Genomic DNA, 13703 nt, shown 5'->3' with positions numbered 1-13703 from the left:
ATCCCGAGCTCAGATTTATTAAGGAAGCACCAGGAAACAACAACAATCATATCAACAGACACTTTATTTACAGTAAAAACATTAGAACCACAATCTCCTAAAAACTGCATGAACTGTATGTAAGAAGCTCCTGAGTTCAATTCCACCATTCAATTCAATTCAATTTTATTTATATAGCGCCAAATCACAACATAAGTCGCCTCAAGGCGCTTCATAGATACAGAGAAAAACCCAACAATCATATGACCCCTTATGAGCAAGCACTTTGGCAAAGGTGGGAAGGAATACCAGAGGGTCATAGAGGGTTTGGAGGCCAAGAAGGTGTTGTCCATGATGGATGTTAGCTTAGACAACATCCTCTCCTCCCCAACCTGCTTGATGGACTTCAGTGGAAGCTACTCCACCCGGGCCCATGGCTTTCCTGGTTTTCATCTTCATCAGCTGACTTCGCCCCTGGTAAGTTGTGATGGAGAGGCTGCAGTGTAGGCTGTGGGTAGGTGTCTCCTGATGAATGGCACAGGGGGAGGAGGCAGTAGAGTCGTTGAAAGAAAAAGGGTCAGTTGAGGTGCTGGAGGCTGGTATGAACCCTGCTTCTGTTGTTTATGTTTCTGTAGATTCAAACACCATCTCCACAAACAACAACAATACCTCCTTCAACACCACTGCTGACACCATCAACACCACCAAATCGAAAAAATCCTCCAACGGCATCATCACCAACTTCACCAACACGTACGGGACAAACGCCATCGCCAAAAACTGCCACAACAACTCCAGATCCACCTGGTTCTCAAAAGATGGATGCTGCTCTTGTGGAAAAAAGTGTCCATTCCAGTACTTAGGGGCACATTTATGTAGGTCAGCTCTGGACCACTCTTGAATTATTATGATGTTGTTGTTTGGAGCTCGAAATGGCTGGGTGACGTTCTTCTGTCCTGACTGAGCCGTGATGGTTTCCTGGTCTAAAAGATGAAACAACAGAGAAGAGAGGAAGCGGTCACTTCTACAGCAGCCAATCAGGGTGAGGAACAGAGACAACTGCTCTCTCCTTTATGCTGGTTGAATCACATAAACATGACCATAGACCTGTTAAAATCTGCTAAGGAACCACAGAATTCAGACGAACAACAAAGCAATAAAGCAACAAAACAAAACAACTTGTGTTTAGCTCCCAGTGTCAGAAATAGAACAAAAACACAATCTGAAAAGATTTATTAAAAAAGGGAAAATAATTTTTTGCAAACGGCTTTGAACAGCTGCTTATTTGTTGTTTTGGTTCTTATGCTCAGAAACATGTGATGTTTGTCAGGTTATTAAGTTGTGACCACATGATTAAATAATGATAATACGTTTATGTCTGTGTAGGTTTTCAGACATCCTACCTTAGAATATAAAGCGCCTCGTGGCGACTGTTGTTGTGATTTGGCGCTATATAAATAAAACTGAATTGAATTGAAAATGTGTTGACCAGGCCAACATTCGTTAGTTTTTGCTCCTGATTTCATCATCAGCTCTTCATCTACTACACTGCTCCCTCTGAGAAATCAAGAGTCAGATAGATGCAGGTGACGGGCTGACTAAATGATGCAATGAGCTCCATACATCAGGCCCACGACTCCGTGCCAACCGGGGAGCGCTGTAGTACGTACCATACTGTACACTGCCCCTATCGGTCATCGGCTCGCTCTGCAGGCACACAGGGAACGCGCTTCCGCAGCAGTCTTTGTGAGCTCGCTACACGGTTTCTCTCCGTGAGAAGAGAAGCTGTTTGTGTTATTAACGTTTGTGTTATCGTTCGTGGACGGTGGAAAACAGCTTTGCTAGAAGCTTTGAACAAGGATGCCCTTTACTCGAAAACGACGTGGGCTTAACTTTGGGTATTGGAGCCTGTTTTTAATCGTGACGTCGAAAAAACGAAGCTTATCAGCAGCGTCTTCATGTTTGCTGACGTGTGGGATCAGGCACAAAGGAGCTGCTAGTATGTTTTTAGAGCCTCTGCATGTCGGGGTAAGTAGAACACAGACACGCAGAGTCACAAGAAGGTCGTGTTTCACGTCTGGTTGTAGCGCTGAAACATGGCTGCTGCTCTGGTTGAGCGTTGTGCCATTTATCACCGACGGAGCGTTCCCCAGCGTCGGGAGCGCGCACTGGTCAGGATCCAGGTTACTCCGCTTTCTTTACAACCAGCTAGTCAAGTAGTGATGTTTTAATTTGGTGACAAAGTTACAGTTGGATGTCGTTACATTACCATAAAGTGGAACCTCCTAGAAAAAGAAGTTATAGTTTTAGGAAGTCTTACATCCTTGTTGTTGGTTCAGAGGTTGTTTCAGCAAATTGCTGCGGAAATGTTAAAGTTTGAGCGCATTCTCAAGTGAGGGATGACTTCTTATTGGAACAGGAGGAACGAAGCCCAAATATCAACAGGACCTATTTTCTTTTATCCCTGACCAGGGGCGGATCTAGAGAAATTTTCTTAGGGTGGCAAAGAAATCAAATGTGCGGCAAAATCAAAGCATAAAGGGGTGGGTTACATATGGTTAAAATGATTCAATATACATGCTATTCATATAAATATAGTCTACAACTTAATTATTTTCTGCAGTCCACGTAACTATACAGTTTAGATAAACACGTGAAATTTTGGGTTTATGTACCGTGTAGTCCGTATAATGAATAAATCTGTAGCCCAATAAATATAAAATCCAGAAAGCTTAACAACATGGGGCGATTTTTCCTTCCTGACTGCTTTGGAGAACAAGCTCGATGACCTAAGAGCAAGAGTCACCTTCCAACGTGACATGAGGGACAGCGACATTGTGCGCTTCACGGAGACATGACTGACCCCATCGTGCCGGACCAGGCCGTAACTCCGTCGGATTCATTCTTTGTGCTCCGCGCGGACAGAACGGCAGAGTCAAACAAAACCAAAGGTGGAGGAGTGTGGTAAACAGAAAGTGGTGTGATGCCAGGTGCATTTCTACTCTTTGCAGCGGCTGCTCGCCACATCTGGAATTCCTGAGCATTAAGTGCCGCCCTTTCTATCTGCCCCGTGAGTTCACCTCGGTCATCGCCACGGTGGTCTACATCCCACCCCAAGCGGACACAGGTATGGCTTTGTCCGAACTACATGATGTGCTGAGTTCGCTTCAAAACAAGGACCCGGGCGCAGCCCTCATTGTAGCAGGAGACTTTAATAAAGAGAACCTCGGACAAGTCATGCTGAATTTCTACCAGCATGTCTGGTGTCCGACGAGGGGGGATCGGATTTTGGATCACTGCTACACGCAGTACAAGCAGGGCTACAAAGCTGTCTCACACTCGGCTTTCGGGAAGACTGACCACAACGCCATCTTCCTCATTCCCCAGTATAAACAAAACATATGGAGGGAAGAAGTAACCACGAGGGAGGTGAAACGTTGGTCTGCCCAATCAGAAGCTACGCTACAGGACGCACTCAACGATGTAGACTGAGCATGCGCAGTCGACATCAACGAGTTTACGGAAGAAGCAGTATGTTTTGTCAATATGCTAGCGGAGGAGATCATCCCCACTGCGAGAAGCTTGCTGCATACATGCTACTGCACATTCACCAAATGTGTATATATATATTTATTTATAATGTTCTTCCTCTCTCCCCCTCTCCCCCCTTTTGCACAAGTCAAGGAGCGTGTCAGGTTTACATTTCACTGTGTTATACTTGTATATGCATCTGACGAATGAAGAACCTTGAATTTACACAAAATGTCAGAAATCTGCATTGTCATGAACAAAGATTTAAACCTAATTTTTCATGATTTCTTGTGTTCACCCTCTGAGGTCCAACATATAACTGGCCATTTTAACTGCTTTTGATTTAACATGTGTATTTCACCTTTAAATTGTTTCTTTTTCCCCGTGTCTTGCTTGGTGTCATTCTTCTCAGCTCAACCTCATGTGTCTGAATTTAGCTTTTTTTTTTTTTTTTAAATTGGCATACTGTATTAACACAACTCATCTGAAATCACGCAAAAAACATAAAATTCGAGTACTATCTTTTTAAATGCAAATATATATTGTACATTTTGTAAACATTTTCAACTATTTATCTAAAAATGCAGCCAATACACCTGCTGTTTTTTATTTTTTTATTTTCTACAACCATTTAAAAATACTACTATAACTAAAATGAGAGAACAATCAGGTGTTGCAATAAGTTTTAACACTGTCTGAAATAGAGACTGAGCGTGGCTGCAGCTTGTTGTTATGTCAGCTTAAATCAGTCATGTGATTTGGAGGTGCAGCGTGTCCGTGGACCCCAGAGGGTTAATAACGATAAATGTCTTATATCAGGATATGAAATTGTGATCATATCGTACAGCCCTAGTGTAGTCAATAGTTTTGTTGTGTGTGTCAGAACAATGAGGCGACTGCTGAGTGTTACAGGTGTTACAGGAGTGATACATCCCCTGTTGTCAGGCCTGCAGGTATCAGGTTTGTGATGTTCTCCTTCATAGTGGACAGAAATAATTTTTTGGAGTGGCACAAATAATTTGTGTGGCATCAAATTTGATGTAGAACAGCTGATTGTTCTGTAAATAGTTTGAAGTGTTTATTTAAAAACGCCTTGGCTGCATTTTTAGGTAAACAGCTGCAAAAAACTTCGTTGCTTGCAAAACGCAGTAACTTTTTTGAAGAAGTAACTATATTATTAATTGCCCAACAATTTCCTAATGTTGTAAACCTGCTCAACATTTGGCAATAAACACCTTTCTGATTCTGATTCTCCAACATCGGTCATTATTTACTGTATTTTGCAGACAGAGTTACAGGACTCTCCCCCAGACCACAGACTCATACTACAAGTCAGAGCTTTATAAAAAAAAATTAATAAATAAAGTTGTGTTTTCAAAATTGGAGTTCAAGTTATTTTTACTTTCAATAGTGTTAACATACTACACAGCTCATGAACGAGATTTTTTTTTAAAAATTAATTCTAAAGCAGTTAATTAAAAGTAGTCTAACATAAATGTAAATGTTGTAATTTGATTATTTTAATAAACCAAGTAACTTGGACGGATTTGATGCTGGCGTGACCACAGTGCACACGTCTGCTGTTGCTCACAGTGGTCCAAGGGATCGCTCAGGGAGTTTGTGTGTTCGCTCAGACACATGAAACATTAGAGGGAACATTGGGTAACACTAAGCAATAGATTCAGCTTTAGAACTTATATTCACTGATAACTGTAGCTAGGCTCAAAGTGCTATCTTATTTTAGTAAACAACATTGTCATGTGCAAAACTAGGGTGGCACTCGGGGTGGCACATGCCACCCTTCTAGATCTGCCCCGACCTTGCCAGGGATTCTGGATGGGGACGACTCAGATAAACTTCACTACAGTGATGTTCTCAGCAGGTACTTGATGCAAGAGAAAAAAAAATGGCTGTTACCTTACCAGGCTCTGATGTTTAAATCAACCACACACAATATAAGCAAACAGTGCTACAGCTGTGCGTCTCCTCGAGTTTTAGTACTTCTTTCGTGGCTTTCCTGACATAACGCGGTCAAGTGAACCGTGATTTGTGCAGCCAGGGGTGAAGCCAGCCGACCCGCCGCGAACATTAAGCCTCGCGGCGGTAGCGCTTCTCCTCCTTTGCTGCTGATGGCTAGCATAGCGCGACACGGTGTCGAAAAGTATCTTTCGAGTTATTTTTTATCCGTAAATTTCTCCCGTTGTAGGGCACTGCCCGTGTTAATAGAATTATATTAGTACCGACTTCAGTTTTCCCGGACTAAAATCCCCTGTTATAAATGTGAAAGTAATCCGGGACCAGTCCGCTTTTGCCGGCTACTCTGGTTTGCACCGCCATGTTAACATTATGTGTCGCTTCGCTATCGCTAGCCGTACTTTGAGCGAAGTGGATGTTTTCTGTTATGTGAGGTTTCAGCTGAAAAACGATGTCCGGCGAGTCTCGGTGGCTCTAACGGCAAATTAATTCAGCAGCAATCTAAGAGTAACATCTCACCTGTTGATGCAAACGCGCTATAACGGAGGAAAAGAATCCCCAAGAGCGACGTAAGAACTCCGGTACCCATCTTGTCCGGTGTCCCCGCTGTGACGACGTTCGCTCGGAACGGCGCCAAATACGGTTGTGCCCCGAACTGGTTTCCGGTATTTGCATAAAAATGATTGGCCAACACTGCTGTAAATGACTTGTTGGTGTATAATATGTGAAATGTGTCAAATAACGTAGTATTTAAGATACTTTGCTAAACAGCTCATTTCTAAATTTTATATATAACTCGTCATAAATCACGTTCATTAAACTCTACTTACCAATATAAGTAAAGACAATACACATAGAAATAAATAGAAACATTAGAAATTACTTCTTTAGAAGTTTAGAAAAAACGGATCATTCATAAATTCATAAATGCAATGATCGGCTCTACTTTGTATAAAAATGTATGTTTGGTATTATTATTATTATTATTACTTATAACTGTTCATTTGGGGTTTTTTTTTTAGTTTTTTAAGTTTTTTTTTTACATTGCATGCTAGTCAACAGTCAGATCCATAAATGTGTTTATATATGTTGATAAAACAGAATAAATTTTCCACAGTCAGTTTTTTTTTATACCTAATATTTTGTCTTCACTGTGTTTTCAGTCACATCATAATTGAGTTGTTGAAGACTTTCAGAAAGGACAGAATGAGGCTGACAGGTGAAAATCGATGATGACAGCTTAAGGATTCACTGTCGTTAACATAAGTGCACTGACACTTAATAATAAAAACAAAACTGTAAAATTAGAGTCCAGATGAGAGTTACAGCTGACATAAGTAGCATTATAACTTTTATTTATTATTTTTATAGTTTACATGTTGTGTATATTTAAAGTACCTAAATCTATTTTTAAGAGGGCCACATGGTGACACCCAGGCTTTGCATCCACCACCTGGTCGGGGAGTCTCTGTGGGGGGTTTGCATGTTCTCCTTGTGTTTGTGTGGGTTCTCTTCAGGTTCCTCCCACAGTCCACAGAGATGCAGTCAGTGGGGTTAAGTTCACTGGTGATTCTGAATCGCCCAGAGGTGTGAATGTGAGTGTGAATGGTCATCAGTACCTGGTACCAGGTATTTCTTTAGTACCTGCTCGGCCGGGTTTCCAAGCGATCTGAGCAGGTACTAAACTGTGATGTCACCGATTGGCTGGTCGGTGGCATCGCTCGATGAGTCGTAACAGCGTCATGTGTCCCTGAGACAGACTGAAGTGGATGAGAGTGGATGGGTTCATTTTAGTTTAAACATCTAATGTGAATGTGAAGAGAAAGCAGCACTTCTTCTTCATGTATGCAAAGCAGAAACCGCAGCCTGTTATTTAAAGAAGTAAACAACATGTTTAAGCTTTTCATATATATGTTCATCTGTATATGTTGGCTTTGTACAAACATCACTTCTCTGTTCCTGACATCAGCATTATAAATCCAGGGATGGAACTTTTTTCACTAGTAGGATAAGAAATTGTTGGAGGACTGCTGCATTTTCTTCTTTTTTCTCCAACTCTTAATATTTCCAATGTTTTATTCTTTAAGAAAATGATTCATAAACACAAAGTTTTTCTTGTTAGAAAGTCTGACAGGGGTACGCAGGTGATGCTGAAGAGGTTCATCAAATGGACACTGGTGTAACATCCGTGATGTCGATCAGACGTCCATCTTGGAAATATTCTTTAAAAAAACTATCTGTGTGTTTTTGTAGCAACTTTAAGTAACAGGGCGTTCATACCACGTGTTAGAAGAGAGTAACCGTTACAGTGTGTTAATAGTTGTATATATTTCTAATGTATCTGACCTTGACTCTCTTTGTACCAACAGGAAGGAGGAAGAGGGCGACTTTACTTGGTGTCAGAGACAGAAATGAGAAAAAGCTGAAATGAGTGAGAAGGACGATGTTGGAAACATCTGTGCTGTGTCTGCTCTGTAAGTAGAATCTCTGTGTTTGTTTGAATTCTTGTACTTTGACTGATCTGGTCCTGCACTACAGAGAAAGTTTATTATACCCAGGGTATGTTTCTGTTATTCAGATTAGTTTACGCTAACATTGGTAATCAGGATATTCTGTCATATGAAGCTGATATGAGTTGATAAAACTCACTCAGTTAACCCGGGGTTTCCCTCCCTGCACCTCCACATGTGCTGTTTTCACACAGTTATGGATAAATGTATCAACATCAAAGAGACTGTCTGCTGCTGATGAAGTGTGTGTGTGTGTTTGTGTGAGCAATATACAGTAATGCAGTACTAGCAAACCTAGTACTGTACCAGTACTCTGTTGCTTTAGTCGAGTTTTATTGTCAACCAAACAATACACACTCGGGTAACAGTGGGACAAAACATCGTCCTTCAAAGGTGAAAAACACTGTAAAATGACATGAAAATATAACAAATTCAAATATACATGTTTACAACTATACAGAAGATAAACTGAGAATAAGTTCAACAGTATTGTGCTTGGATAGAGAGAGTAAGGATGAGGGCTGTTCGATATAACCAGATATATCGTTTCAGTTTACGCTATCGTTTGTTTCGTGGTGTCGTAAAATAAACTGTTTACGTCAATATTTTTTCATGGTTTTGACGGTCGCTGTAGTGGCTATGTTCATTTCTTTCTCTTATATTCAATATAACCACACTACGGACGCACAAGCGCCTGTTTTTATGCGTTGTCGTTAGCAACAACAACTGTAAAACCATCGTGTGTCCGCTTGTTTATGTTCCACATAAACCTTTCACAATAAAGCTCAATATCCTGTTGAGACTTCTCAAAATAAACTGAATCACGTGAAAGAGTATGCAGTGTTTATGGATGAGAAGCAAAACAGCTACAACTTATGTCTAAAAATGTATCGTTTCATCGGTTAAAACACTCGACTCCAGCTACACGACGTGCAGCTGGAAACACTTCAAGCAAGTCGAGCTGCCCGAGATTCACAGAATTTACAGAAAATGTTACATTTTTGTGATTTATATCGTTATCGGACGATAGATGTTTTATATCGGGATATGATTTTGGTCATATCGCACAGCCCTAGTAAGGATAGAAAAGAATGATTATACATAAATACAATAGTACACAGAATAAATGCACTGCTCCAAAAACAAAGGGAAAACTTACACAACACAATGTAACTCCAAGTCAATCACACTTCTGTGAAATCAAACTGTCCACTTAGGAAGCAACACTGATTGACAATCAATGCCACACACTGTTGGATTAGACAACAGGTGGGAATTATTAGCAAGACATCCCAATAAAGGAGTGTTTCTGCAGGTGGTGACCACAGACCTTCTCTGTGCTGATGCTTTCTGGCTCATGTTTTGGTCACTTTTCAATGCTGGCTGTGATTTCACTCTAGTGATAGATTGAGACAAAGTCTACAATCCACACAAGTGGCTCAGGTAGTGCAGCTCATCCAGGATCACATCAATGTGAGCTGTGGCAGGAAGGTTTGCTGTGTGTCAGTGTAGTGTCCAGAGCATGGAGGCGCTACCAGGAGACAGGCCGGAACATCAGAAGGCCGTAGGAGGGCAACAACCCAGCAGCAGGACCGCTACCTCCACCTTTGTGGAAGGAGGAACAGGAAGAGCACTGCTAGAGCAAAATGACCTCCAGCAGGCCACAAATGTACACATGTCTGCTCAAATGGTCAGAAACAGACTCCATGAGGGTGGCATGAGGGCCCGACGTCCACAGGTGGAGGTTGTGTTTACAGCCCAACACCATGCAGGACGTTTGGCATTTGCCAGAGAACACCGAGATGGCAACTTTGCCACTGGCAATGAAAGCAGAATCACACTGAGCACATGTGACAGACGTGACAGAGTCTGGACACAGTGTGGAGAACCTTCTGCTGCCTCCAACATCCTCCAGCATGATGGTTTGGCAGTGGGTCAGTTATGGTATGGGGTGGACAGCCTGCACAGCCCTCCATGTGTTCATCAGAGGTAGCCTGACTGCCATTAGGTACTAAGATGAAATCCTTAGACCTCCCTGTGAGATCATATGTTGGTGCGGGCAGCTCTGGTTTCCTCCTAATGCAAGACAATGCTGAACCTCATGTGGCTGCAGTGTGTCAGCATTTCCTGCAGGACGAAGGCATTGATGCTGTGGACTGGTCCAGCTGTTCCCCAGACCTGAATCAACCCAGCACATCTGGGACGTCATGTCTCGCTCCGTCCACCAACTGCACCACAGACTGTCCAGGAGTTGGCAGATGCTTCAGTGCAGGTCTGAGAGGAGGTCCATCAGGAGACCATCCACCACCTCATCAGGAGCATGTCCAGGTGTTGTAGGTCATACAGACACGTGGAGGCCACACACACTGCCGAGCTTCACTTTGACTTGTTGTAAGGACATTACTGTAGAGTGTTTTTCCTCTTTGAGTGTGACTCCAAATCCAGACCTCCATGGGTTGCTACATTGGATTTCCACTCATCATTTTGTGTGATTTTGTTGTCACCACATTCAACTATCTAAAGTATTTAATGCGAATATTTCATTCATTCAGATCTGGGATTCTTATCTTTGTGTTCCCTTTATTTTGAGCAGTGTGCAACACAGACAGAGTCAACAGTGTTGGAAATGAGAGGACCTTCAGTCGTCTCAGGAAGGAGTGTGTACTATATTACTCTTTAGGACATTAGTCCTTCGCTACACCAACGAGTCCTCAGCAGCTGTTTATTTATTGATGGTACGACTTCTTTTATTACAACACTGGTAGAATAAACAGTTTTTACTGAATAAAGTTACAAGTTTAAGAGTCAGTAACTCACTTTAAATATTGTTTGTATTTGATTGAGCCTCGTCTTCATATTTGCTGCAGCCATGATTGTGACCCTTCTGTTATAATCCTGACTTCAATAATATGAAAATTATTTAAACATTATATTTAGAACAATGTAAATGTGTGAAATGAAGAATACATTGAAATAATATAAATAATGTAACGTCAAAGATGAATTATTGCTATAGAAGATTTAATACTTAACTGGTTGCTTCATGAAGGCTGAATATGAAATATTTGCTCTGTAGGACATAACATAGCATCTATAACACTTTCTAACAAACAAACATATTCTAATAATAAACTAAACAAAGGAATTCACTTTCACTCGTTCATCAGTAAAGTCAGAGGTTGAGCTGGAGCTCGTGTCCCGTCACACCAGATGTGAGAGTAGTGCGTTTGTTCGGTGCAGCATAACAAACTGGCTAATTAAAGTCTATATTTACACTTTTTATTGGAATACTTTATTTAATTCTATATGAGTAACAATAACAAAGTGAGCTGCACTGAAAACAGGAGAGCGTGTCAGTGTTCACAGTAATATTCACAGGAAATCTTAACACTTGTTAGACTTTTTAAGCCATGAGGAGGTTTTGCTAAACTCAGAATCTCCTCTAAGCTGCACTCTGACAACAGTCCAGCTCCATCAATGATCCCATTGTAGTTCTTATTTCTTACATGATGTTTATAATGAGTGGGCTTCTTTGCAGGCTGCTCAGTGTCTTTGTCCCTTTGATGGGGTGTTGTTGTCACCCTGCTGGGTCCATAGGAGCCTCTACCAGGAGGCTGAGGGGCAGCGTTGGAGGTCATCAGTGTTTTTAGCCTGAAGTTAGCAGAGAGGCTAAACTTGACTCTGTTGCATTATAGAGACAGAAGTTTAAATAGTGTTTAACAGGACAATCGAGGCTAAAATGGTTTAAAAGATGAACTCATTAAAAAACACTAACAAATCTTCATGTTTCAAATACTGAGAAGCTTCAACAACAAATATGTGTTCAAGCCAGCATGATGTTTGCTCCTGTAACTGATTGTTTTTCCATCTTGTTCTCTGAATATGTTACCAAAGGCTCCATAACTAATGTCATTCATTTTGTTTCTTATCATTGAAACTGTTGTAGAAAATCCACTTTGTTAAGAAAACAGAGAAGCGACGTCTTTATATGAGACTTCAGAAAAATGTTGTACAAGACAAACTGAACAACATCAGAGCGACATCACGACTTCCTGTAACTTTTCTCTGTCCAGCTAAACATGAGTACCTTCCATTTTCTCCTGCAGAGGATTCTGGGTAAAATCAATCGTGCACTGACGTCCTGTGTGTGTGTTTTATTGTGCAGATGCAGCTGCAGTCGGCTCAGCAGTGAGAACTGAAGACGTCAGTCAAAGAGAAGGAAAAACAGTCAGAGCTGAGAGGTACAGCTGCTCTTCTTTTAGTACAAACACCATAAATCTGTTGCTCACAATCAAACTTTATTGTATTTTTAAGTTTGTGTCACTTTTCAAACCATCGTTACGAGTGCTTCCCAGAGACGATGAGTGAAAGAGCAAAGAGTAAAATATGAATCAAACTACGGCCACACAGACTCAAGCGTCATGTAGTGAATAACTTCCAACAGCTGGATGAATAAGATGAGTTCAAGTTTATATATTAGTCTTTAACAAGGATTTAAAAGACGACACTGATGAGGCGAGCCAGATTTCTTCAGGCAGGTCGTCCCAGGATCGAGGAGTCCTCACAGCAAACATTCAGTCGTCTTTAAGTGTGAGCTGGGAACAGTGAACAGGTTTGTGGCTGCAGCATCTCAGGATGTACACACTGACTGGGACACAAGCACCAGTTCCACTAAATATTCTGGTGCCAGTAACCTGTTAAGATGGAGCAATTTGATGTTATTTAATCAGTTTATTTTTCATCCTGCAGTTAAAATGTATCAAAACAAGATTGTGTGTCTCTGCAGATGCTGTGATCTGACACACCTGCACAAAATGCGTCAAAGTTCAATAAGTTACATTATTGTAACTGTGATGCGTTCACTGACATGTCCTGATGCTTTGCTGTATACAAAGAGAACAGAGAGGCTCTGCTTTGTGCTTATATTCTCCTCCTGTGTGTTTGTGTGTGCAGAGTTTCTACCAGAGCCAAATGTCATCGACTCCTCACTGAAGTCATCCACCAGTCCAACCACTGGGATCCAGCTGCTGCTCTCTAACTGGTCCACACAGCAGCTCCCTGAGACATCCTGGAGACTCGGACGATCGTTGTCAGAAAGGAAATCACTCAAATAAGTCAATAACTAATCAGAGACGTCTGATTATCAGACAGTTACAAGGTTGATGGTAACACATTTTATATCCTTGGACTAAACTCAGTCTGCATCTACAGGATGGCTCTTATTTCATTATTACTGACTTTTTATCACCATTTTAACCTCTGCTTTATAACTAAAGTGCTCAGCAGCAAGTTTTCATAAAGTCAGACTAAAGTGAAAGGAGTCAAATACAATCTCTTTATTGTGTTTATTTAAAGTTCACAGAGGAATGAATCACTGTTTATGTGATGTTTGATGTCACAGCTGTCTGTGTCACTGTGAGAGACAATGAACATAAAAATAAACATTATTTAAAATCTGAATATTAACACACATTTATGGATGGTTTGTCACACAGATTAATATCTTATAAATTTATATTTTTCACTATTTTTCACAGGTACAAGTGTGTTTTGTAATATGATGGAGATCCTTTACTCCATTAATAAACAGCCTTCATCTGCAATGTGTCGGATTTTACTTTCTGAGTGAAATTGTTTTCAACACACAGTCACACGTTTATGTTAGAGCACCCTCCACTGCGCATGTCCATTAGTGATTCTCTTCACTGA

At 41.1% G+C, this 13703-nt stretch overlaps 1 protein-coding gene and 1 long non-coding RNA gene across 2 annotated transcripts; both read left to right on the top strand.

The window, feature by feature from the left end:
* The first annotated feature begins 1697 nt into the window (after positions 1-1697).
* Positions 1698-13587, top strand: LOC147334278 (uncharacterized). The gene is made up of 4 exons (XR_015128453.1): positions 1698-2007; positions 7854-7958; positions 12160-12235; positions 12948-13587. It is a non-coding gene; the product is annotated as an uncharacterized LOC147334278 (long non-coding RNA).
* Positions 2076-4842, top strand: LOC147334279 (uncharacterized). Its single transcript, XM_086287748.1, has 2 exons — positions 2076-2133; positions 2861-4842. Exons 1-2 carry the CDS (start codon positions 2076-2078, stop codon positions 3469-3471), a joined length of 669 nt encoding a protein of 222 aa, XP_086143874.1. The 3' UTR covers positions 3472-4842.
* Positions 13588-13703: the final 116 nt, after the last annotated feature.

Source organism: Aulonocara sp. 'chitande type north' Nkhata Bay, linkage group LG3 (assembly GCF_057382095.1).
Source record: "Aulonocara sp. 'chitande type north' Nkhata Bay isolate Kocher_YH1m ecotype deep benthic linkage group LG3, A_spYH_male_GT1.1, whole genome shotgun sequence".
Lineage (NCBI taxonomy): Eukaryota > Metazoa > Chordata > Actinopteri > Cichliformes > Cichlidae > Aulonocara > Aulonocara sp. 'chitande type north' Nkhata Bay.
The sequence above is the reverse complement of the archived record's forward strand: the minus strand, read 5'-3'. Positions and strand labels throughout refer to the sequence as shown.

Excerpts from the sequence above, each read along its gene's own strand:
- LOC147334279 (XM_086287748.1), top strand. The coding sequence starts at position 2,076 with ATGGCTGCTGCTCTGGTTGAGCGTTGTGCCATTTATCACCGACGGAGC. Across the intron at positions 2,134-2,860 it reads CCGACGGAGCGTTCCCCAGC|GCCGTAACTCCGTCGGATTC; the intron begins GTCGGGAGCGCG and ends GTGCCGGACCAG.